Source organism: Truncatella angustata (assembly GCF_020726525.1).
Source record: "Truncatella angustata strain MPI-SDFR-AT-0073 chromosome Unknown BKA67scaffold_13, whole genome shotgun sequence".
In the NCBI taxonomy this organism is placed as follows: domain Eukaryota; kingdom Fungi; phylum Ascomycota; class Sordariomycetes; order Amphisphaeriales; family Sporocadaceae; genus Truncatella; species Truncatella angustata.
Window position 1 is genome coordinate 209131 of NW_025763393.1, and position 24585 is coordinate 233715.

The following is a 24585-nucleotide window of genomic DNA, read 5'->3' on the forward strand; positions in this document are numbered from 1 at the left end:
TACCATCCACGGTCTCGCTACCCAATCAAACCTTCATTCTGTGTGTATCTGTTGCTACAGAATACTTGGCGGAACAAACGGGGCAAGCATTAGTGCGTCCGGCGGCAGATGCGGGCACCTCTCATCAACCTATCAGGAAAACATGTTCTATTTCCTACCATGGTACTTATCAATGTTGGCCATAATGAACGTAGCTATCATGCATAGTCCCCAATCTGAGATGATTTTCGCGCTGCAGACATGAGACAAGGGTAACATGTCGTTCGTGCAACCAACCACTTCTCTGCATTCCTCCGTGGTCGCAGATCCTATAAACCCACATGCCCTAGACCTGCAGGTAAACATGTTGCGGAACCTTCCGTATAGGCTTCTCAAGCGGTTGGCATGATTAAGATCAACCTCGGATCAGTTTCACACGTTGAGGGTCTGACTGTTGTAGCGTGTTCCAGTTGATCAAAACTTATTAACGTCCACCTGAGCCACCAAGCAGCATCAACCGTGACATGCCGCTCGGATTGTAGTGATAGTAATCCGGCCTTTCACTAGAAGCTCTCTCAGAAAAGATGCACTCCAACCCATCAGAAAGAAACCAGTCAGGTGTTAGAGAATACTCTGGTGATGAAGACTTCGCTAACTCGCGATTGTGTCTACATCAATCCCTCGAGCTCGTCACGGAGAGCCACCGCGACAAGACCGCCGTGATCTGTGGCGAGAAGGCCCTGACATTCGGAGAGCTCAACGTACTTGCAAACCGCTATGCAAGAGTTCTTTCTGGGCGTGGAGCTAAGAATGGCGACCTCATCGGCGTGGCACTGGACCGGTCCGTGGATCTGGTCGCGGTGCTGTTAGCAGTCATGAAGACAGGTGCCGCATACGTGCCTATTGACCCAGCATTTCCCGCGGAGCGCATAAACCAGATGATGGACGATGCCTGCCCAAAGTTGGTAATCGCCGACTATAACGCACTAGAGGCTCTCGCCTCCTGGAAAAATGTGTGTTTGAACGTCGACGACGTTCTCGACACGACAGAATCGGACATCGATGGTAACAACCTCGATACGTTTGTACAAAACGAGGATCTTGCCTACGTCATGTACACTTCCGGAACGACTGGACGGCCAAAAGGGGTTGTAGTCAGCCACGGGAACGTTTCAAATCTGTTATTGTCGATGCGGAAAGAACCAGGATGTAGCGAGACGGATCGCTTGCTTGCCATTACCACGGTGTCTTTCGATATGGCTGTCCTTGAGCTATTTTTGCCTCTGCTTTGCGGAGCCACAGTAGTCATTGCACAAAGACACGAAGTGAGAGATCCCGCTGCTCTTGTTACACTTATGGAACGCCATGAGATCACCATCATGCAGGGGACACCTGCAATCTGGCAAATGCTACTAGACTCCGGATGGTTGGGCCAGCCTCGCCTCGAAAAAATCTTCTGTGGCGGTGAAGCACTGTCTCGAAGGCTGGCAGATCGCTTGTTAGCCTGTGGTGATATGATGTGGAATATGTATGGCCCGACCGAAGCAACCGTGTATGCAAGCATTTGGAGGGTATGCGAAGATCATGAAGTGATCATTGGAAGCCCTATCAACAACGGCCATCTATACGTACTTGATGAGAACCAGTTGCCGGTATCGCCCGGTTCCCCGGGTGAGCTGTATATTGGAGGTGCTGGTGTGGCAAGAGGTTATCGCAACAAAGAGGAACTCAACCGCTCTCGATTCTTAAAAAACCCTTTCCACAATGGTCAGATGTACAGAACTGGCGACCTCGCTCGCTTTGTGGCGCCCGGAGAGCTGAGCATGATGGGCCGAATAGACGGGCAAGTCAAGATTCGCGGTTATAGAATTGAGCTGGGCGACATCGAAGCGGCAATTAATGAGCACGAGCAGGTTTCTGGATCAGTCCTGGTTTGTCGTGACGACCGACTAGTGGCCTATTGCTTGCGAGAAACGACGGCGCTCAGCAATGGAGGTGAGGCCAGGGCAGCGATTGACCAGATATTACGCCCTTGGCTGGCTTCGCGGTTGCCATCTTATATGGTGCCATCATTTTTTGTTGAAATGGAAGCTTTTCCAGTGACCATTAATGGCAAAATTGATCGCAAGGCACTCCCAGACCCAGTTGCGACATCTCAGACTACAGCCAACATAAACCCCACCATGGATATACAGGGGCAAATTTTCACGATTTGGTCGAGGGTCCTTGGGCATAGCCACATCTCTGGCGAAGATAGTTTCTTTGAGGTCGGGGGGGACTCCCTGCGTCTCGTTCGTGTTCAAAAAGAGCTCGAAAAATTGCTAGGCAGACCGATTTCACTAACCAAACTGTTTGAGCACTTCACTATCAAGACATTAGCGGCGCATCTAACCAGCTCGCCCGACCTAGCCGGCCCCGAACTTGTTACGAGGCAACGTGGTGTGAGTGATACAGATATCGCAATCGTTTCCATGGCATGCAGGTTACCCGGCGGTATCAATACTCCAGAAGAATTTTGGGAATTGCTAGAGAGAGGTGGTGACGCCATAATCGACGTGCCCAAAGACCGTTGGAATGTTGGAGCCTGGAACAATACCGGCGCAGACTCTCAACGTGGCTTGAACTGCTACCGTGGTGGCTTTATTCCTTCGGTCAACTCATTTGACATATCTTTCTTCGGCATCTCACCAAAAGAGGCTCGTAGGCTGGATCCTTCGCAGTATATGATGCTGGAGACTTGCTGGGAAGGATTTGAACGCGCCGGTTATACCATGGAAAAATTACGCGGTAGCCAAACTGGCGTGTTTATCGGTACCAGCAATATATTAGCCCATCAATCTCTTAATCCGACCGCCATCAAAGACTTATCAGACCTGGACGGATATACAGTGACAGGCTCGGCTGCTGGCACGATGTCCGGTCGCATCTCCTACCAACTGGGCCTAGAGGGCCCATCAATGACTATTGACACCGCGTGCTCATCGTCACTGGTCACAACTCACCTGGCTTGCAACGCGCTACGTCAAGGTGAATGCGACGTTGCTGTATCTGGCGGTGTAAGCCTGATGCTCAACTCAGGACTGCATGTAGAGTTCAGCCGGCTGAAGGGTATGTCGCCAGATGGCCGCTGCCGGTCCTTTTCTGCCGACGCTGAAGGCACCGGATGGTCTGAGGGCTCTGCAGTCGTTGTACTCAAGCGGTTATCCGATGCTCAACGCGATGGCGATTCAATCCATGCTGTGATACGTGGCACTGCTGTCAACCATGACGGCCGCAGTGCCAGCTTGACAACACCCAGTGGACCCGCCCAGCAACGACTCATAGATAAGTCACTCAATGCGGCTAGACTAAATCCTGATGACATTGACTATGTCGAGGCACATGGTACTGCTACTAAGCTCGGAGACCCGATCGAGGCTACGGCGCTGGCGGAGGTGTTTGGTCCAACCCGTCAAGGTTCAACCCCTCTGTTGATCGGCTCGGCTAAGTCTAATATTGGACACACTCAAGCCGCCGCTGGGCTCGTAGGTTTACTAAAAGTGACACTGGCTCTACGACATGGCATGTTGCCGCAGACGTTGCATGTCGCCGAACCTACCCCTGCAGTTGACTGGCAGAGTGCCAATATGTCGCCTGTACTGAGTAAAGTACCATGGCTGTCACAAGGAAGTCGACTGCGTCGAGCTGGCGTTAGCGCATTCGGCATCGGTGGTACCAATGCTCATGTTATTGTGGAAGAATCGCCAAGGCAGATCCTAGTAGCTAATAACGAAAATACTTCTGTTAGGCGGCGTTTCATCATGCCATTCCTCCTCTCAGGTGATAACAACGCAGTCTTGCGCCAGCAGGCCGAAAATCTTCATCGATATGTTAAAAGCACTATCGGCCAGGACGATCTTGGCAATATAGCCTACTCTTTGGCGACTACTCGCACTCATTTTCGAAAACGGTCAGTATTGATGGCGGAAAATAAAGTTGAGCTACTGGAAAAGTTGGACTCGATCGTGAACTCAAACTCTTTCGCATTGCCTACTGACAGCGCTGCTGAGGCGCCACGAATAGCTATGCTCTTCACAGGGCAGGGCAGCCAGTGGCCAGGCATGGGCAAGGACCTGTGCGAAATATATCCCATCTTTCGCAAGACGATAAACGAGATCGCATGCGAGTTCACGGACTTGGAACCGCCGCTTCTCGATGTCATGTGGGCGGAACCTGGCACCGCGGCAGCTGCGTTGTTAGACCGCACAGACTATACACAGCCTGCTCTATTCGCTTTAGAAGTGGGGTTATGGCGTCTTTGGCAGGATTGGGGCGTGAAGCCGGATTTTGTTCTTGGCCACAGCTTAGGGGAATTTGTGGCTGCCCATGTCGCGGGCATCTTGGATCTATCGGATGCCTGTCGATTGGTCGCGGCGCGTGGCCGATTGATGCAGGCTCAGACCAGTGATAGCATGATGGTATCACTCGGCGTCAGCTCAGCCGAGATAGCAGCAGCAGTTGAGCAACTAGGCTATAGCAATGCAGTCAATATCGCTGCATATAACACACCAACGCAGACTGTTATATCCGGTGATACTGGTGCTGTCAAAAACATAACAAGTTACTTCACGGAACAAGGCTGCAAAAGTAGAACACTGGTTGTCGGACATGCCTTTCATTCCCGTCAAATGGACGGCATATTAGAAGACCTCCGCGTCGTAGCCGAGACTATACGGTATAACTCTCCCAAGTTAGCCATTATTAGCAGTTTAGACGGAAGTCTGGCCGAGCCGGGTCGACTCGAGCACGCAAGTTATTGGGTTAAGCAAACACGCGAGTCAGTTCGCTTCAGCGACGGCATCAAGACTTTGGCCCGTCATGGTGTCAACGTCTTTCTTGAGATAGGTCCGCAGCCAGTGCTTTGTGGCATGGGCGTGGCGTGCCTTGCAGATGATGAGAAAAGCCAGTCTCTGGGATGGCTACCATCCCTAACACCTGGAAAAACAAGCACTTCGATTCTCCAACGCAGTGTTATAGATTTACACATAAGACACGTGCCTGTCAAGTGGTCAGCCTATTTTGGACCATTTGGTTGCCAACGTATCGAATTACCAACTTATGCCTTCAGGAGGGATTACCATATCCCTTTCGACATAAAGCAAAGTATGATAAGTGGTGATGCTTCTGGTGTTAGCAATAACATTAGTTATACTACTCGAAGCGGTCAAGGGGGCTTCGAGTTTGAAGTAGTGTGGCATCCAGTAAAAGCAAATGACATCCATATAAGCAGGACCTGGGGCATTTTGCTCCCAGCAGGTAATACTATATGGGCAAAGCGGGTGGCAATCTCCCTTTTGGGAGCTGGTATTCGACTGATTGAAATAGAAGATCTCAAGCATACTGAGAATCTGGATGGTGTAATGTGCTTGTGGAACTCAAATACCGACGTTATGTCTCAATCGCAAGATCTGTCGGCAACCGCACTAACACAGCTGCAGGCGGCCATCCAGGCCCAGTCAAAAATACCGCTTGTATGGGTCACTTGTAATGCAGTCGGTACTGGTACTGGACCCGGCGACCAAGCCATGAAATTGGCAGCAGCGCCACTATGGGGTCTGATGCGGACTGCCAGAAACGAACATCCTGAGTTGAACTTGCGCCTAGTCGACTTAGATGAGGAAACAAGCTCTTATACCGCGTCAGCATTAATGCTAATGACTGAGCCGGAATGCGCTGTGCGCCAGGGCCAAGTGCTTGTGCCACGGATGCAGCACGTTGCTCCTGTAGCGAAGCCTTCGCCCAAGAAACGATTGATCAGACCAGACGGTGCAGTATTGATAACAGGGGGCATCGGAAATCTAGGAGCGCGCGTAGCACGGTGGCTTGTAACAAGTCATGATATTCGCGATGTGGTACTTACATCACGCCACGGCATGGAAGCTTCTGGCGCGGATGCATTGGTAGCCGATCTCTCCAAAATTGGTGCAAGAGTTACCGTTATAGCCAGCAACATAGCCGAACCAGAAAATCTGAAGTCAGTCATGGCAATGTTCACCGAAAACCGGCCGCTGCGAGGCGTCGTTCATGCGGCTGGTGTCGTGGACTCAGGTGTCCTATCGGCCATGACTCCGGAGCGTTGCGCAACGACGTTCGCACCTAAGGTATATGGCGCTTGGCTTCTTCACCAATTCACTCAGAATATGGATCTAGACATTTTCATGATGTTCTCATCCATATCCGGTGTGATGGGAATGCCAGGGCTTGCCAACTATGCCGCAGCGAATACCTTCCTCGATGCGTTGGCGCACCTGCGTCGCGCCCAGCACTTGCCAGCCACCTCCGTGGCGTATGGTACCTGGACAGGCGAGGGCATGGCATCAAGACTTAGCCATATCACCCAGTCCCACCTTATTCACTTCGGCCTCGACCCCCTGACACCAGAAGAGGGGCTTAGACTGTTCGATCAGGCCGTTGTTAGTGATCGTGCTCTAACCATAGCCGCCGCACTCGATTTAGAACGGCTCCGGGGCTACCTCGATGAGCAGGGTGGTATTCCGCCGCTACTTTGTAGGCTTCTGACTCAAGAAATTACGACGCCATCACGAGGATGGGAGTTGTCTAAGATGTTGAGCGAAACTGGCCCTAGTCAGCATAGTGGTATCATGTTGAGCATGATTCGGGGAGTAGTTGCCAAAGCATTAGGTTTCGCGCAGCCATCGGACGTGGCCGTCGACCGTTCTTTGCAAGATATTGGGATAGACTCCTTAACCGCCGTCCAGGTACGCAATCATTTGGCGACACTGACGGGACTGACGCTTTCTGTCAACATTGCTTTCCTTCATCCAAACCTGAAGTCTCTCAGCCAGTTCTTGTTGTCCCAGCTGCAGGACACGGATACTTCGTCCACCACGACGGCATCCAGCAGGGCGACTTCTGCCACTACAATATTCGAAACTCCTCTCTTAAATGTAATGATGATGCTCAAAGGATGCCTGGACAGCACCTTTACATTCGATAACGTAACGCAGAATCCGCACATATCTATCACACGTCCCAGGTCCGTCTTTCTTACAGGTGCTACCGGATTTGTCGGTGCTTCCGTCTTGGAAGGGTTGCTCAAGCAGGGCATCACTACGTACTGCTTCGTGCGTGCTGATCGTGCCGATAAGGCGCGACAGCGGGTAGTGACCACCTTGGAGGACTATGGTCTCTGGCAACCCCATTTTGCGGCTCTGATCAATGTGACCATTGGTGACATGGGCCAACCCTTGCTTGGTTTAACCGAGGAAGCCTTCGATGACCTGGCCGAGCGGGTTGATGCCATTTGCCACTCGGGCGCCCTTGTCGATTGGATGCGACCGCTGGAAGACTATGTCGGCCCCAACATCATTAGCACGCACGAGATCCTGCGTTTGGCATCACGCGGATGTGCCAAGACAGTACACCTTGTGTCTACCATCTCCACCTTGCCGAAGCACATGGGTCTAGACCTCAACGAAGAGGACCAGGAATATGGTTATGGAACGTCAAAATACATTGCGGAGAAAATGGTGGCAGCGGCTCGATGGCGCGGTGCTAGAGCATCTATCTACCGTCTACCTTACGTCACTGCCTCGTCTACGACCGGTCATTTCCGGCTTGATCGCGGTGATTTCTTACACAACTTGATAGTCGGGAGCCTGGAGATTGGGGTATTTCCATCAGTGGATGCTGATATAGCTGCCGTACTACCTGTCGACTACTTGAGTAAAACTATTGTTGCCGTGATGACGCAAGATTTGCATTATATTGGCCGGGACTACGACTTTTTAAACAGAGAGGCACCAACCTGCAATGAGTTCTTCAAGATGATAGGTGCTGTTCATGGTGGAAATGACGTCTTACCTTTCAGTAAGTGGAAGCAACGGGCACTGGACTATGCTATGACACATCCGACGAGCCCGTTGGCCCGCATCGCTGCTGTACTCGACAACTACACAGATAAAACAGCGGCTGGTATGTTCAAGGGTTCATCTGTCGGTGAGCACGTCTTTGGCGGCCATGATTACCCGGCACCATCAATCGACGAGCGATTTATTAGCACATACTTAAGTTGTATTGACCGCAAGTCTAATACAACTGTGAGAAATAGCCCATAGAGATAGGAATATCACCATGTGCAACATATGGTCTTAATCCACCCGCGGTCTTTGCTCAGCAGTAATACGGTGCTATCGAAAGTCTATGACTTGCCACCACAAAAGAAAAGTGCTTTGACAAAACCTTTGATGCCCTCGCGCATGCCAAAATTTCAAGGTCTCTACTTCGTTGAAATGAGCACCAGCCGCATAATCGGCATGTATTTTGGTGGAGAAAGCTCCTTCAAACGGTACCTCTCATTAGAATTAGGCATGATGAAACGATTACATGGACGTCAGAGAGGAAGTGACCAGGTCAACATGTAAATCGAAATCCACCAAGGTCTGATGAAGAACTTCTATCACGCCGGTTTCTGAATGAAAAGCAACCCGCGAATCGCAAGCCGCAAAGGATATGGTATAGCGGCCACCTGGTTCTTCAGTTTATGCTCAGAATGAGCCGACGTCAAATTTTTTTTCTTTTTCGAACTGTGATTCTAAGCGAATAACAGCCATCTTATAGTGAAGAAATCCATATCATAGACCACTTGATACACCACTTCGTGATGGCGGCTTTATACCTTATAGGCTTGCCCCTGGCATGCACGTGCCACACATATATAGTGATCGACCTGGGACGATATCTCGCTAGCTCTATCCACACGTTCTTATCGTAGGCCTCGTCGCCAACCTCATCACGGACGGCTGTCAATTGCATCACTTTCCATATGTGGAGAATATCAATATCGACATCTGAACGGTTTTTCAAATCTTGCAGAAGCCTAATCGCAACGTAAAAGTTCAGTAATAAATTATCAAATAGGTGGGAATTCTTCAACATCACAACTCGGTGCTGGTCTTTACGTGCGCCGCTTTGTTTGCTCGGCTAGCTCAGTTGGTTAGAGCGTCGTACTAATACTACCTCTTCAGGTAATATCAAGTCATGCGAAGGTCCTCAGTTCAATCCTGTGGCTGAGCAATCGATTCATTTTTGCCCATATCCCGCCTGTTTGTAGATAATCGCAGTCAATCATGTGATCGAGTGGAAGGTTGGCCAGACGGCAGAGACCGGAAGGTGGATCAGTGAAATAATATCGCGCTTACTTGCTGGGCTCAATAGGGCTGACTCAACAATTTGGCTCGACTTTTTGCAATTGCGCTGTCTTTTGATGTTTGGACACAATAGCAGACTGGAGACATTGGAGATTGAAAGTGCTTATTTTTCGAGAGTATGGCGATGAGGGACTATCAGTATCACATAGATAATGAAACCTCTTGTAGTAAGATTTACAAAAACGATGTGAAAAGACTCCGTATACGTAAGGACAATTGTCTGTGTGAATAAATCTATTCAGTAATAAAACTGTCATTCTTATACTTCGACAGGCACTAGTGGTTTAGTGGTAAAATCCATCGTTGCCATCGATGGGCCCCGCGTTCGATTCGCGGCTAGTGCATCCATATTTTTGATGAGACCCTCGAGTCGGGCTTAGTATTAGGAAGTTCTTCTTCTGGCATCGTGAATCGATGTCAAAATGAGTACTCAATATTAAGCTAGGCTTAAGGGTTTTTCTTTTGGCACAACCCATCATGATGTCTTGAACTTGATGAGGACTCTAGCACATAGTATGCGCCCAGCAGTCGAAGTTGTGTTCATGTTATTATTATGTATTGTTCATTACTTAACTTACTATTATCATTCTGTGCTGTCTGTCAAATTCATTAGGTTGAGCATGTCACTTACTCGGCTATTCTTATTGCCCCCTAGACTACTTTAAATACCCCATTCGTACGACATACACTTATATTGCTCGGGTAAATTGATGCCGATTTACCCCGCTCTTCTCGAAGTCAAGCGTGATTGTAGACCATCTGTTTCAGATCGATAAGCCTGTGAACAGTATTTATTTCAGGAAAGACATATATTGTACGAGTATTGGCAGATTATACGCGCTCAGAGAAACCATTTTATGAGTCCAAGCCATTTAACGTCGGGACTTCAAAAAGTTTGTGCGGTATGTATAAATGCTATCTAACTTTTTTCTCCTACTGAGCTTTGCGAGGACCTGTCGTATAAAACAGCCAGAGTCTTGAATCACGAATGACGTTACGCAAACCAGCGAAAACCCTAATTGCACAACCTGCGAACCGGCGCGCAATCTGTCATGGCCTTGTGCCATGCCATATTCAACGCTCGCCGTCGTTGCCAGAGACACAAGGGCTAACCTTACGTATATCTTAATCCGCACCAGCGACCTCCGAGCTATTGGGGATTATCGAGTGACGTTTCTCTACTACATGTTGATTCATTTGTAGAGGACAATCTAGGTTCCTCGTCTCAAACTTTAAATAGGACTGCGCGAAACAGTCCATGTCGCCGACACATGTGTATCATGGAGATTTTTCTTTTGATTGTCTAGAAAACTGCTTCATTGAATAACACGTTCGCTCGAATCTATGCTCCGTCCACTTAGCCACATGTGATCTCTTTACTGCAATCTCATTTCTCACGAGGGAGATGCATCGTGGTACTATTTGCCTGCGAATAAGTACAGGCTTCTGTTAGCTTTAGACACAAAGTATTAATGTCACCTCCAGCGCGTCCATAATGGGAATCTTCTCGTCGACGCGGACATGAAAGGCCAACGTGAACCCCCTTGTCTTCGATTCGTCCATGACGCTTGGCGCTACTGCGATCCAATCAGTTATGTCTATGGTCCTATAAAGGGTGGTCAGACCTATGATTCGCTAAAAAGTTCTTTAGCTCAAGCGATGAATATTCGGATTGGGCAGTATGTCCAGATCTCGAGTATATTGAGAAAAAGTACACAAGCTTATCTCAATGTTCTGTTGCTTCGCTCAACGTAAGGTCAAGCGATCGCGGGTCACCCGTCCAATATTTCATTCTTTGAGTTACGATGTTATCGTCAGATTCGTCACTTTCTTTGTCGGATACGTTGTCACAGGCTAATTTCTGAAATTCGCTGGCCAAGGCCTCCATACAACCTGCCGTGGTGTCCTCAAGTGCCCTCTCGAGGTCAATCGGATAGACGCTGTTGAAGCTGAGGCCGACGTCAATAGCGGCCGCTGCCTCACGCATGCTTTTGAGCCGACCGATATTCCAGCTGGGACGTTTCAGGAGTCCAGTTTGCCAGCCCAGGCCAAAGAACGCCTTGGTGATCCCACACAGGCAGCGACACCAGTGTGCCATGGATAGACATCCACACATGCACAACACGAAGTAGAACTGGGCCTCGGGTGCATCGCTGTCACGAAAGATCTCATTGACGAGGTAGAGGTAGCCTGGCGAAACGAGCATGGTGGGGTTTGTCGTCTCGAACTTATGACGATACACGTACATGAGCCGCTTAAGTTGTCGCACGGATTCCCTGTAAGCGGCGCGTGGCCAAGAGTCTTCTGAATTGAAATGCTGCATTTTCTTTTGAGGTTCAATTTGAATAAAGGGCCTCCACACGTCCATAATCGCTGTGTGGTACCAAATGCTATTTTCTCTCGTTAGTTCATTTTGCAACAACGTTTTCTTGGGCGACGACACACTGAACGACTAGTACGTGGTGCGAGTATGATGATTCAACTCTGCATGTAGCGCTTCCCAGCTCACCACACCAGGCCAGCAATTTCTGATACGCGAGTTCGGCAGTCTGTAGGGTCGGATCAACATACTCGTGGTAGCCGTTGCTCCACAATTCGTGTACAATAAGGCACAACTTGGCGATTGAAGTGAATGTGCTTCCCATGTAATTTGACAAGACCGGTCCTCCCTCGTCTACCATCCCTGGGATCGGTAGTGCAGGTGGTGTACGCAGTCGGTGACGGCGACGAAAGTGAAGAGATTGCAAGCTGGCAAAGTGAGTCACGAAAACATGTAACAACTGGGACAATCTGTAGAACACGTACGTGTTCCATGTGAAAGCTCCCCAAGCAACAAAAGAAGCCGCAGCCTTGTGGTGTTCATCACGATCGGAGACGGATGAAACTGGGTAGGCTTCATGGTTGAAAAGCTGTAAGCGGCGACCAATTTCGGCACTGGCATCTAGATATAACAGTCCATCTCGATCGTTACCATGATGATTGCAGGTAAGAGTCATGAGTATCGCGGCAGAAACCGTGTCCAGATCATCTCGCCTCCGACCCTCCCAGCGACACTTAGCCTCTGCGAGAAACTCTATAGATAGCTGTCTTGCTTCCAAGTTCGACTGCGCAAGACCAGCCTAAGAGGACTATCAATATCAGGGTCAAGCCATACACGGCAATAAACATACAAATGACCAAGCAAGGATCGAACTGAGGAGCAGCGGTGAGCAGAACGAGCCCGAGCCCCTTACTAGGTCGTCAATTACCAGATCGGCATTGAATACGGCGAGGATTGGATGCTCATTCTCTAAGTAAAAAGATATTGCACTTGCAGCAAGTACGTTGGTAATATCCACAGATGTCCATCGTTGGAAATCGATATGGTCAAGCCGCCCATCGATGACTATGGTATCTCGGCTGGTTAGAGGTTGTATTGGTAGCACTTGATTTGGAGTTGTCGGAGTCGCTGCGGGTCTGTTTCGTGAGCTGTACCGTCGTTTCCGAGACGTGGTGTCTATAGTCGTTGTCGAATTTACATCCAGAAGCTGGAGATCTAGGTCTGCAATTTCGAGTGGGGCAAGGGCTGGAAATGCATTAGGGTAATAGCCATTGAGTTCAAGTCTGAAGCTTAGCGATGCTGTTTCCTTCTGACATCCGCCACTGTTCAGAAGGAAGCGTGAGTCTATGAAACTTGCGTTGGATTCGAGGGAGGTAGCCAGATGGGTGAACGAGGCTTTCCCACTCCTCAAGTTCATGAAAACTGCAGTAGCTGCATCTTCCGGTGCATCTCGTAGGTAGTTCAGAATTCGGTTCAAGCCATGTGTCGTGTTTCGTAGCTCGGAGATCTCTCGTGCGGAGTCCTTTTCCTGCACATCGCGATAAACACACGGCTGTCGGCGGCGCGCACAAACGGAACAAATCGGTTTCATTCCATCGCACTGACAACTTGTGAATTTGAGTACTCAAGAGGTTACGGTGTGAGCAAACCTTGATTTTCTTAGTGCGACATGCATTGCAAGCAAGCGATGTAACGGGGTTGTTGCGAGCAACTTGGGGAGACGATTGAGAGGCTGGCGATGGGTCTCCTCTGGCCGACGACGGTTCGTCACTATCGGGCTTCGGTAACAGAACGCGATGTGTGCGTTCAGCAGGGGAGTGTGACATTGATGGTGTTGTCGACTTCCCGTGGACCCATCGCGACAGGTGGTGTCGATAGCTTCGGCAAGTGAGGATGTTAATCAAGGAGGTTCGCCTAGGAATAGCTTCAGGCTTCTGATTGGGTTGGTACTCAGGACAAACATGGGGTCTCCAGAGTCTAGCCGCACACTATGAGCTAGGGATTACGAAGCGACGATCGACCGCAAGCCGTGGTCCTTCGGATACATCTACATAGGTTTGTTTGTAGCAAAAAGGGAGATAAAAAAAATTGAACCCACTGTGCAATGCGAAGCCGAAAAGTCCTCACCGTACACAGGGGCACCTTACCCAGTCCGGATTACACACCTCTAAAGAATGGGCCCCGTTTGAGTCCCCATATTGCAAAGTATCGACGCCCGTAGCCCCACGGTCGCACAGCTTACATACCTGTCCTCTCAGCCAGAAGCTCTATATCGTGCTCTGATTGGTGCAAACAGCCTAGGAGGTGTCCGGAGCCAGCTCCGGACCTCTGATTGGTCGGCTTAGTAATGATGCACTGTCCCGAAAACCATAATGGAAATCACACAGGTTTAGTAGATGTTGCGCGGGGGGTCCGCTAACGTAGGGACTAGACAACGTGACGCAATTCGTAAGATAGCTGGTTTCCATCGGAGCAGAGTCCGACCCATTACTGCCACAACCGGCTACATACAAGCGGTATACATGCATGACTTCACTGACTGCCGGCTCCAGTTGATCCTGGATCGAAATCTCAATGTTTTTGCGTTGGTAAGTAATAGTTGTACGACGATGAGTATTGCCACTCGGAATAGCAATAATGGATGTCAACCTTGACCCTAGTTAGAGGCAGGAGTTGATCGTGGCTGGCTTCTGTCGGATCGCCAGCTGGCCGACTCGTGTTCTTCAGATTGTCGCACATCTAGCTCAAGATTCATAAAACTAGCTTACCGGTATTATGCTCAGCCTCGCCTACATGTCTGAGCTATCTCTTTACATAGTAGGTATGTTCCTCGATACGGCACACACGATACATACCATGGATGTATACAACCAAACTTCACTGTAGCGGTCCTTTTTTTCTTCTTTTTTTTCCTTTTCCTTTTTTCTTTTCCCTTTTCTTTTACAAGCTCATTATCATTACAACCAGAACCCGTACCCGACATGAAGGAGGGCTGACTTTCAAATTAGATTGAATCCGGTTAATGCGAACTTTGCAGTAATGTCTTTCAAGTTGGCGTGGTTCTCTACGCGGCGGGCTTATGGTGCAGTGCAACATTCTATCTAGTTCCTAGTGCCTTTTGTCTTGGTTAGTATGTTTCCGGCAATTGTGACACGCGGTGGTCTAAAAAGCCTGTTATTAGAACAAGTCTTCAATATTGATGTTTACTGTTGGTGAAAGCTAAACGCTTTGTTGCACCGCTGTTGGGCACATGTTAATTAAGTAAGCTTGTTCAGGATCTTCATACCCAGTAATGATATCCGTGGCGAACACAAAAAGTCTGGGATACACCGGCGGTCTAAAGCTCAAAAGTATACTAGATATACAACTTGACAGAGTATTAAGACGAAGTATAAACTGACACGAGTCTCCAACCAAAGCAAAATGATGAGACATAGAAAAATATACAACACCGGGGATTCATTCCCCAGTGGTCACCGACCTGAGTGTTATCCAGCACTCCAGGAAATACCAAACTGGCGAGGGTGTTCATTTGCCCCGCGTCCTGTGACATAATGATACGCAATCCACGTACCTGTAATATAATGAGTCTCTGGGTCGATTGCATTAATGGTAGAGTATGAGCGGAGACTACGGTGTTTCACCGCAAGCATTCGTTTTCTGTTGATAATCCCACCACTTACCGCATCTCCACTTCGGCGAACGGAAATGCAACAAAGCACCAACTGGCTATGGCCTGCAGAAGTCAGCAGTTCCTTTGAGGCTGTAGTATTTCGTCTGCAGAGGACTTTCTGTCTACGCAGTTCAATTCCGCTATTATTCAAGCGGCTTCTCCAGTTGTGCCTTCTGGGAGTATAGTGCACTCGTAGAACTGGGCTACGTATATGTATCTACATGTACAAGGCGTCATGACTGAATGCTAGGAAAGGAACGCCTATACCATTCCATAGCTGGTTAGCATGGTTGGAGTGCCTAGATGAGGCCACAGCGCATCTTGGTGATTTGTTGAACGGGAGCGTTAACATTGTATGCTTCGAGTTTCCCTTGCTTCCTGGAAAAGACTATGTTTTGTGCGAAGATTTGGTAAAGAAACATGAATGCCCGTCTCCAGGTCACGTTTCAGGCTCTGACTTGCAGAATGGCCTCAAAATTGTAACATGCTGGGATCCGACACACGACTGGTTAAGCGCGACTTAGGCACACATGCTTCGTATGCTCGTTGTCTATATAATGGACAGATTGATCATTGACGTCCTTGTTCAAGCAATATCTCAAGGTCTGTTCGGTCTCCAGTTCTCAGACCGAAGCTATTTCGTAGCTTGATAGTGACGAGATGAGTCTGCCTAAGGGGACACTTGTTTCCCCGTACGCTCGTGAATAATAAATTTGAATCAACTCATGTGTTCGAATCAGTTGCTAGATCAAGCAAGATTTAAGCACATAGAACATATTGACCAGGGCCGAACCCTTCTGGTGGCAGATTTAAGGACGCTTACCAACGACCGTATTCTTTATGCGTCAGTGCAGGAAACAAAATAAAATGGAAGGAAATGCCAATCCGATGGAAGCCACGAGATCAAAGGCGGTTAACTAAAAGCAAGGAATTTCACATCTGCTATGCGGAAATATCTGTCATTGCACACACAAGGTGTCTTCAAGCAAAGTTACCAGTTAAAGCGCTTCCTCAAGAATCTCGTCGGCTTGTTCTACAACGAATTGGCCCGGGACTACGAAGATCTTTTCAAAACATGACGAAACCCCTCACTCAGTAAGGACTATACGGAATTGCTTGACGCAATGTCTGGAGACGATGCCGAATTCAAAAAACTCAATAATTTCGAAACCCTCTGGATAACACACGAAGAGGCGAGATTGCAAGACCAACTAGCTGCAGGGGAAGGTAGTAACGGCGTTATCCGAGAAACGATTGCAAGAATCTTTCACTGAGCCCACCGCCTTAGCAAAGTTCCTGATTCTTGTCTTCCGAAAGACATCGGGAAAAATGTGGTAAATCACCCGGCTGTTGACAGTGTGACGATTATACTATCGGGTTGCACAACCACAAATAATATAATGCAAGGGGTTTATGCTAACAAGATATGCTAGCCACGAATAGAAGACTATAGAGATAGACCTTCAGAATATACTGAGCAAAGAGATTCACAAGTGTAGTCGTCAAAGCGTGAGCTTCACCTATGGGTAAGATAGATGCTTAGATTGATCACTGAAGTAATGACTGTCTATGTAGAGTAGGAGACCCGATCCTTATTATATCCATTCATTCCTTCACTGATGTTGGTTGGATCACCTTGGATCACTGTTGGCTCACCAGTGATCCCCTTTGTCTATGGGTGATCCCCTGCATGGATCACCATGGGCTCACGCCAAGGCTGGGTGATCCCGTGATCCTCACGTGACCTTGTCTCCGTTGGAGACCAGCCGCCTGGCACTCTGCCGGCTGTACTTATGTGGGGTCCTGCGGCCTACCTGTAGACCTCGTTCGTAACAGACAGTACTGGAGTTGCAACGAAGCCCAGGTCTGGAAGAATAGTGATCTGGTGAGTTGTGAGTTTAAACTTGTCACCATACAGGGAAACCGGGTTGCGCAAGATATACCCAGCCAGGGATTCCACCCGACGGAGAATCAAACCCTCAAGATCTTACAGGATGGTTTTTAGGATATGAAAAGCACTGAAAGATGGTGGGCAACCAAGAACAAGTACTGACAGTCTTCCGTTTCAACAAGTTCCGCTGCGAAGATGGGTTGTTTTTCAGACTCAAGATTGCAGTATGATAAACTCGCAGTACAATCTGCCGTGTTTCACATCATGCGATACTTGACTATGCAGGTTCATAGTTAGTAAGCATTGTGCTGTAGTATAGGGTCATTGTAAACTCACTCCCAGGAATTTGATGTTTGCGCATAACGAGCACATAAATGGGACTGATGACTCAAAACCTCCTCCAAGACATTTGCAAGAACGGGTTCCATCACATTTTGTGTAGTTATCTGTAACATGCCTTGCTCAGATTCGCCATTGCCTTCAGGCGTGATACCGAAGTACAGCCATTGAATTGGGGAAAGTTCGGACAGGATCTTTCTCAGCTCTAGCACGTTGAAACAGTTCAATTTATCCACGGGATTCAGGTTCTATAGCTGTGCATTCTCCTTTAAATTCTTTGATTTCAAAATGTCCTACAGCCGTAGTTGAACGCCTACATCCCTAGACGTGGACACCAGTGGTATAACAGAGGTGGAGTCGCCTCCAGGTATTACAAACACACTGTTTGTTTGTTTCTGTATTTAACGCCGCTGCGGTGGCTATGTCAGTAGCTGGCGCGTCCTCTCAGGCATGACAAGGCGTGGCTAGCGGTTCTAATGTATATGGGAAGGAGGGACCAAGTTGGGTTGCCGTTCTATACAGAAACAAGAAAAGAGGCGAAATCGTGCTTCCAGAAGATGCCATTAAAATCCCTTCTATCACTAGATTTGGATTCATAGATGTTGCTTTGCAGATGTACGTCGCCTGTAGGCTTGCTTGGTTAGTTGTGAAGGTGTACTTTTGATGGTGTTTTGATGGGGATCGAATCCCGTCAAATATCCACGTGGCTGTTAATGGCGATCAAACTCAACATCAAAACCCCGATGCCACAGCTCTTGTAGAACTCGTTATGTGTATATCAGGATGTCCTCTCTATCCTCCGCACTTGCTTTCAAAGACACGATTAGCTCCAATGTCTGATCGCCTATATCATCTACCCAGGTATTCACCCGCTTCCTATCCAAATTTTCTGAAGGCAGGACCCGGAGCGATGACACCGTGATCCAGGAATTGGACACCATATGAGCCAATAACTCCGCGGACAATTCGTTTTCGGCAGTATCCATCTATTTCCAACGGACTCCGAGATGATAGTCATAATTGATTTATCATGAGACATCCACCAAGTATCCGTTCTGTAGCGTTAGTATTTCAAGCACCAAAGGGTAGGTATTCATGTCAAATTAGGAGAGAGTGCCATCCGATTTGAGAACTGACGAATGGACCTGGGATAAACATTCGACCTCCTTCGATGGGGCGAATCACTACTAGCTTGTGAAAGCCACTCGCTTCTTAGGCTTCTAAGTCGCTCATGTGGATTTGTCTCTCAGGCCTTGTTCTGAACCAAAGCCAGGAATGACTTGACACTCTCGTTACCATCGATACCGCTGCGAATGGAGACGGTGGCGACGATGGGGGCCGGTCATACGGTTAATTCCATGCACGGGGGAATTGCGGCTAGATAAGATTGTACCGAACACGATGTCATTCGATAACGTATGGGCGGCGAGTACTAGTGCTTCGGAGGCGCAAATGATTGTCAGTGGAAGGGCTTTTGTTAATAGTGTATTCACTTTATCTTGATATCTAGCGTTGCCATTGACCTACTGCTGTGATGACTAAGGCTAGGAATTAGCCCCACTAGTATTTTTTACGTGTTTCGCAATTAACGAAGTCTTTTCGTTCTTTAGCTTTCTTATTTTTAAAGTGCACAGTAGCTTACTTGTCGCACAAAAAAGTATGAGCGACCACGAACGAACTTTATAGTGAAAAAAACCGTTTGGCGGTAGCTTCGCCCGTTCAATTCTGACCGGGCTTATGGTATCCTTGAACGTCAGTGGCGTATCATATGGGGAGCGTAACTTAGAATATTGGTTAGATCCACTCAGTGTTACTGCACCAAGAGGACCTGCGTGTACTCGGGATCCGAATCCGAGCTTTTGCTTGTGTCCTGCCCGCTTGTTGTCGATACCATAATTCGTAGGAAATCGACCACGGCTTGATATCCTGGATAGCCAAATTATTTAGGCGTTATGATACAATGCGCAGGACTTCGCATATGTCATTGCATACATGGGTGTCAATGGTTAGCTCTTACTTCTTTCGTGAATGTCAGAGCCGAGTGAGCAGCGGCGTTAAAGCTGTAACACATTTACCTATACGTTCGATTGTATCGGATACCAAACCCGCCTGGCTCTATGTGTTCGAACTATCTTCCAATCTTCCCGGACTCACAGGCCAGTTGTCAAAAAACAACATAAGCCGGGGCAGGAATCATCGACTATCGGATCAGTATCACGTCATTCGCAACAAGTATGAAACACCTGTGGAAAGAAGACATTATATTATTAGCTAGAGATAATGTTGTGTGCAATTACAACAGTGAGACCTATAGGCGAATGCCATCGTTGGATGCCTGACTGGTCGCTGTGCAAAAGTCATAGTCAAGCTCTGGGTCATGTTCTATTACTGCGATGCAAGGCGCTGGACTTATCGCTGTCGGATGAAGGGGGTCATTAGTGCTAGAATGGCCTACTTCCTACTTCATACTTCCTCCCTTGCCTCAGTAAATGGCAAGTCGTGATGAGGTTGATGAAACAACTTACACCACGACCAAAGCGCTTGTCGAGGTGTACAGCTGAAATTTCGGGTATACGCAGGAATGTTTGACCACCGAGCCGTCGATTTTGTCAGCATCTCTTGCCGCCAATTGCGATCCCGCCGTGATCGCAACTTGCCATAATAAGAGAAGATTGGATAACATCCCATATAATCTATATAAATAGGTTACTGCTCATCCCTTTGTACATGTATTTAGAGTCATCACCACTATTGCTAAGTACATTTTCATCACCGCATTAGGAGAAGTCAATGGTAGGAATAGGACGACTGTTACTGACCTTGAGATTTTAGCGCCGAACTCTGGCTAGAGGAAACAATAGTTGACTGAATGCTATATTCTAATTTAACACTAGTTTTGCTGATTGAAAGATCCCGCTCCTAGCCAACATCAAACTGAAGCCCCTCTAGTTAACATATCCCCGATCTCCTTTGCAAGCAACTGATGAGCCGGTTGACTAGGATGAAAATTGTTGGTCCAAAGGTATTCGTTCGCCGCATATTCGCACTCGTCATATTTGGTATTCCAACCCGGGGTGCCGTTTTTATACGCACTGCAGAACGAGGTTGTATCTTTGTAGATAGATGTTTCAACAAACTGACTTGGATCGTCTATAATAGAGTTGAATAGTGTGTTAACGTCGTAATAGAACACCGTCGTATAACCGAGATCATGATTTACGGATCTCGCAAGTTTCCATAGTCTGGCATTGTAGTCTCCAACGGTGGTTTTCATGATAGGAATTCGTATTGCGGCGGCGCTGGAACCCGTGACTTTGGGGGCTCTTTCAAGAGGAGGCATGTTTAGGAAGATGAAATTCCTCGCACCAGCATCGTATAATTCGACTACTAATTCGCGCAAGCGAGCGATTAATGCAGCGTTTTTGGTTGAGTCTTGCAACAGGAATGAGTTGTAGATGTCGTTTATGCCGATCCAGATGCCAAATAAACTTGAAGGACCCGTGTAAAAGCCGGATTGGCTGGCGTATATTGGTAGAAATTGGTCTGCAATCTGACCGTCGACATCTACGAGCTGCGCAGATGCCTGGACGTCCACGTCAATAGTAGCGCCACTCTGGGCAAAGTCATAAGTCCATGTGTTGTTCTTGTTATACGTGTCCGTAAGATATTCAACCCAATTTCTTCCATTAGCACTTGTGGTGCCAGTGTTGCCGAAGGGGTTTGAGTCCGATGGCTGGACTCCTGTGGATTTAAAGCCAATTCTTGAGTAAGAATCGCCGCTTGTGACATATCAGCTCAGATCTCTATTGCCATTACCGTGCAAAAGACCAATAGAAGTGGCATACAAAACAAAAAACCTGTTAATTTTGTTCCACCCGTTGTAGTCACTCTCGACCAATGAGCCTGGAGGCCATGCCCCGGCAAATTTTGAGAGCCATGCCAGCAGAATTGCAATATAGATAAATCTCATTGTTTTATGAGCCGAACCTGTGCCAGTCTTAGCATCTAGCAAGATGCAAGTGAATACATAGCTCAGAAACAACGGAATCTTCGCATATTTAACACTTTCGACAACCATTCTTGACCTTCCTCAGCTGCATTCAATTCAAAATAGAGCAGCGGGCCAATGCTATCGCTTTGCGGAACAATCTCCGGGTCAAAGGAGCTTTACTAACCTAATCTAGCCTCTACCGCTTTCAAACAAATGCATTATCCCCAGTACACTGTCAATGCCTTCTTAGTTAGGATTCTTCAGTGGGGTATGCCTCACGATTGGTCGTTCCCCGCAATCTTCATGTTAGGGTTGGGGGTGGGGGATTGTCACCCCCTGTATAGCCGGTCTTCAGCCCCTCAACCTCCACATCAGTGTTTGTAATTGAATTTCCGACCTCCAGCATACAACACAAGACCTGTGTAGAACAGAGTAGGCACTTCTGGTCTTGGCAGATATACTCGCCCTTCGGCACAATTATCTCGCTCTTTTTGCTTTTGGCTAAATCCCTCGCACTCTGCTGATACGGACTCAACCCTATCCCACACGTGTGTAAATTGTGAACGATTAATGGATACGAGTGTTGAAATGGTGCCCTCTGATTGTATCGAAGAATTCAACTGGAATACGATAAACAAATCGCCTCCATTTCGCATACTTACCTCGAGAACGACGGGATGCCATGTGCTGTAACTTGGGGCCAGGGCGGGCTTGTCTCAACACATATTCCTGGACGGTGACCCCTATAGTACGCCAGAAGGGGTGGTCATGCGTGCTAATACTCGTTAAGCTATTCGCCAATTCCTGAAAACTATGTACCTAGGTTAGGTTAGTTCCCCTGCGCGAGGTACTAACCTAGTAGAAGCCGGGCGACACGGGCCAAAACTCCTTGTGCCCACTTGCTTAACCTAGGACCTAAACCTTCGTTAGGTACGGCCAACTGGGGAACCCCCACCAGTACATAGAGTTTCGAAGATACGGAATGCATGTGTCGGAATTACCATCGGCACAGGACCAAATCTCAACGGAAATTCAATATTTTAATGATCAATAGTATTCTTTGCTCGCTGTAGCCATATATGTATACCATGAGCACCTCGATCCAAATTCTCGGCGACCATAGAATTTGCAGTCGTAGGAACTAATTTCAATATCATCCCGAGATAACCAATTACCCACATATAACAACCGTCGCTATTGATAGAATTGCTGTATCCGTGGCCATTGCGCAACGTGCATGAGCCGAATCGCGTTGGATTCTCGCCTCTGCAGTGGTCGCCGTTTCCTTGACCAAGACCTAGTCTAGGAGGAGACTGTCTGTGAGAAGGATAAAACTTCGATAGATCCGCCAAGAGCCGATGTGGCATACTGCGTGAGTTATTAGCAATGCGGAGAAGAAAGGACATCATTGCACCCACATTGAAGATCCCCCAACGGTAGCCCATGAAGTATTGCCATGCACTGTTCAGCGTTAAAGACGGACCAAGGCTACTAAAGTTCGTCCCGTCGTGGCTGTAGCTAAACGAGCCCGTACGGCCAGACCCAGGATTGATGTTAACCGTACCGCGCAAGTAAATGGTTCCCTTCGAGATACCAACGCTTGCGACTGTTGTGCCAGTATTGCTTGTCGCCCAGTCTGAGTCCATCAAGATGTTATTCGTCATGCCAACTGTGAAAGTCCCACCGTCATTCTTCACACCAATCCAACCTGACTGATCGCGGAAGAGAGCAAGCCCAGCCCGGTCACCCGCTGCCATGCTGCTCGTGTCAATCTTGATTGTTGCCGTGGATATTGGTCCGTGAATACGATGAGTCAAGGTGTTGCGGGCTTGGTACAAGTCATAGGTCACCGTGGCCGTGCGGAGTGTAAGACCGTCGTTGACAGCAAATCGAGAAGTATCCGGGTTGTGATTCCACTCCCAGGCATGTCCGAGAGAAGTACCGGAGAAGCTGTCAGTTCCAAGAGGAGACGGAACTGCATGTGAGGCCACTGGCATGGGATACGTCGCCCCCCAGTCTCCATTGGAAGTAGTCAATGTTGGATAGCCATCCGCACCCCAGGTCACAGGTGCTAATACTGGAATTCGTCCGCCAGGATATGCGTCTTCAAACGCCATATAATACCAATCTCCCCTGGGAGTATCGATTAGACCACCTTGATGAGGGTTCCCACCGCCGGGCACTGGTGGAGACACTGCATCCGCCAGTACTTTGATGGAATAAGAGCCAAATGGACTTGATGCTTTGAGAACCCATTCCTGGCTCGCAGGATGAGTGGTCAGAATGTAATACTGGCCATTTCGCTTGTACATACGACTGCCCTCGAGGGCTCCCCTTGTGCTTGTCGAATCGTAAATCTGCTGTGTCTTGACGATACTTGTGGCGTCTGAGTTCAATTGTGCAACATAGAGCTGCGTATTTCCATAAGCGACATACATTGTACCGTCGTCATCGATGAGTAAGCCGGCGTCGTAGAAGCACGTGCTAAGTGTTGCCTTCAAAATCCATGGTCCTGCCACGGTTGGTGCTGTGTAGACGTAGGTGCTGCCAAATTCGATGCAACCAATCCAATACCATTTCTTATCAGTTGCGCGATACCTCATTGTGGAGGCCCATATTCCTTTCACGTACGCTCGCTGACTATTGGTAAGATCATACTTCGAAGACCAACTGAGAGAAGGGACCGAATGTCCAATATATTCCCAATTAACCAAATCGTAAGATCGAAGAATAGGTGCTCCCGGCGAGTAATGCATCGTAGATGCAGAATAGTAAAATGTATCATTTACACGAAATATGTCCAAATCTGCGAGATCTTCCCATAGTACGGGATTTTTGTAGGTATCTGTCGCTCTCAAAGTTGCGGATTTCGCAGGGGACGGGTTTTCCGTGATGCTGATAGCCACTGTCGAGTCGATTATTGTATCAGCCTGGCTGCATGAAAGACACTGTGAATAATATTCGTTGACGATAGTGCAACATGCTCCTGGAGGACAACTCGTTGCACCTGTGTTTCCAAGGCCGCCGCCTTTTTATTTGTTAGCAGCCTGTTCCTACCCTCAAGTGTCCCTTGTATTGACTGACATTGACCATACAGTGCTGATTGATCGTACGCATATACCCCGAAGATTATCACAACGAAGAACGTGAGAGAAAACATTGCGATAAGATGGATACTAGTGT

The 24585-nt window shown here is 48.2% G+C and overlaps 4 protein-coding genes and 2 non-coding genes across 6 annotated transcripts; 3 read left to right on the forward strand and 3 right to left on the reverse strand.

The window, feature by feature from the left end:
• Nucleotides 1-563: 563 nt before the first annotated feature.
• BKA67DRAFT_527883 (polyketide synthase) lies at nucleotides 564-8096 on the forward strand (the record flags this gene model as incomplete). Its single annotated transcript, XM_046098903.1, has 1 exon — nucleotides 564-8096. The coding sequence occupies one exon, from the start codon at nucleotides 564-566 to the stop codon at nucleotides 8094-8096; it is 7533 nt and encodes a 2510-aa protein (XP_045951251.1).
• Nucleotides 8097-8955: 859 nt separating this feature from the next.
• Nucleotides 8956-9054, forward strand: BKA67DRAFT_t191. The gene has a single exon. It is a non-coding gene; the product is annotated as a tRNA-Ile (tRNA).
• Nucleotides 9055-9461: 407 nt separating this feature from the next.
• BKA67DRAFT_t192 lies at nucleotides 9462-9532 on the forward strand. The gene has a single exon. It is a non-coding gene; the product is annotated as a tRNA-Gly (tRNA).
• A 1382-nt stretch (nucleotides 9533-10914) lies between these two features.
• On the reverse strand, nucleotides 10915-13334 carry BKA67DRAFT_527889 (uncharacterized protein; the record flags this gene model as incomplete). Its single annotated transcript, XM_046098905.1, has 5 exons — nucleotides 10915-11578; nucleotides 11634-11936; nucleotides 11994-12307; nucleotides 12359-13108; nucleotides 13158-13334. The coding sequence occupies 5 exons, from the start codon at nucleotides 13332-13334 to the stop codon at nucleotides 10915-10917; spliced, it is 2208 nt and encodes a 735-aa protein (XP_045951252.1).
• A 7006-nt stretch (nucleotides 13335-20340) lies between these two features.
• On the reverse strand, nucleotides 20341-21381 carry BKA67DRAFT_665142 (uncharacterized protein; the record flags this gene model as incomplete). Its single annotated transcript, XM_046108509.1, has 2 exons — nucleotides 20341-21190; nucleotides 21257-21381. The coding sequence occupies 2 exons, from the start codon at nucleotides 21379-21381 to the stop codon at nucleotides 20341-20343; spliced, it is 975 nt and encodes a 324-aa protein (XP_045951253.1).
• Nucleotides 21382-22704: 1323 nt separating this feature from the next.
• On the reverse strand, nucleotides 22705-24562 carry BKA67DRAFT_670997 (family 43 glycosyl hydrolase; the record flags this gene model as incomplete). The annotated part of the gene is made up of 3 exons (XM_046108684.1): nucleotides 22705-22770; nucleotides 22821-24247; nucleotides 24487-24562. 3 exons carry the CDS (start codon nucleotides 24560-24562, stop codon nucleotides 22705-22707), a joined length of 1569 nt encoding a protein of 522 aa, XP_045951254.1.
• Nucleotides 24563-24585: the final 23 nt, after the last annotated feature.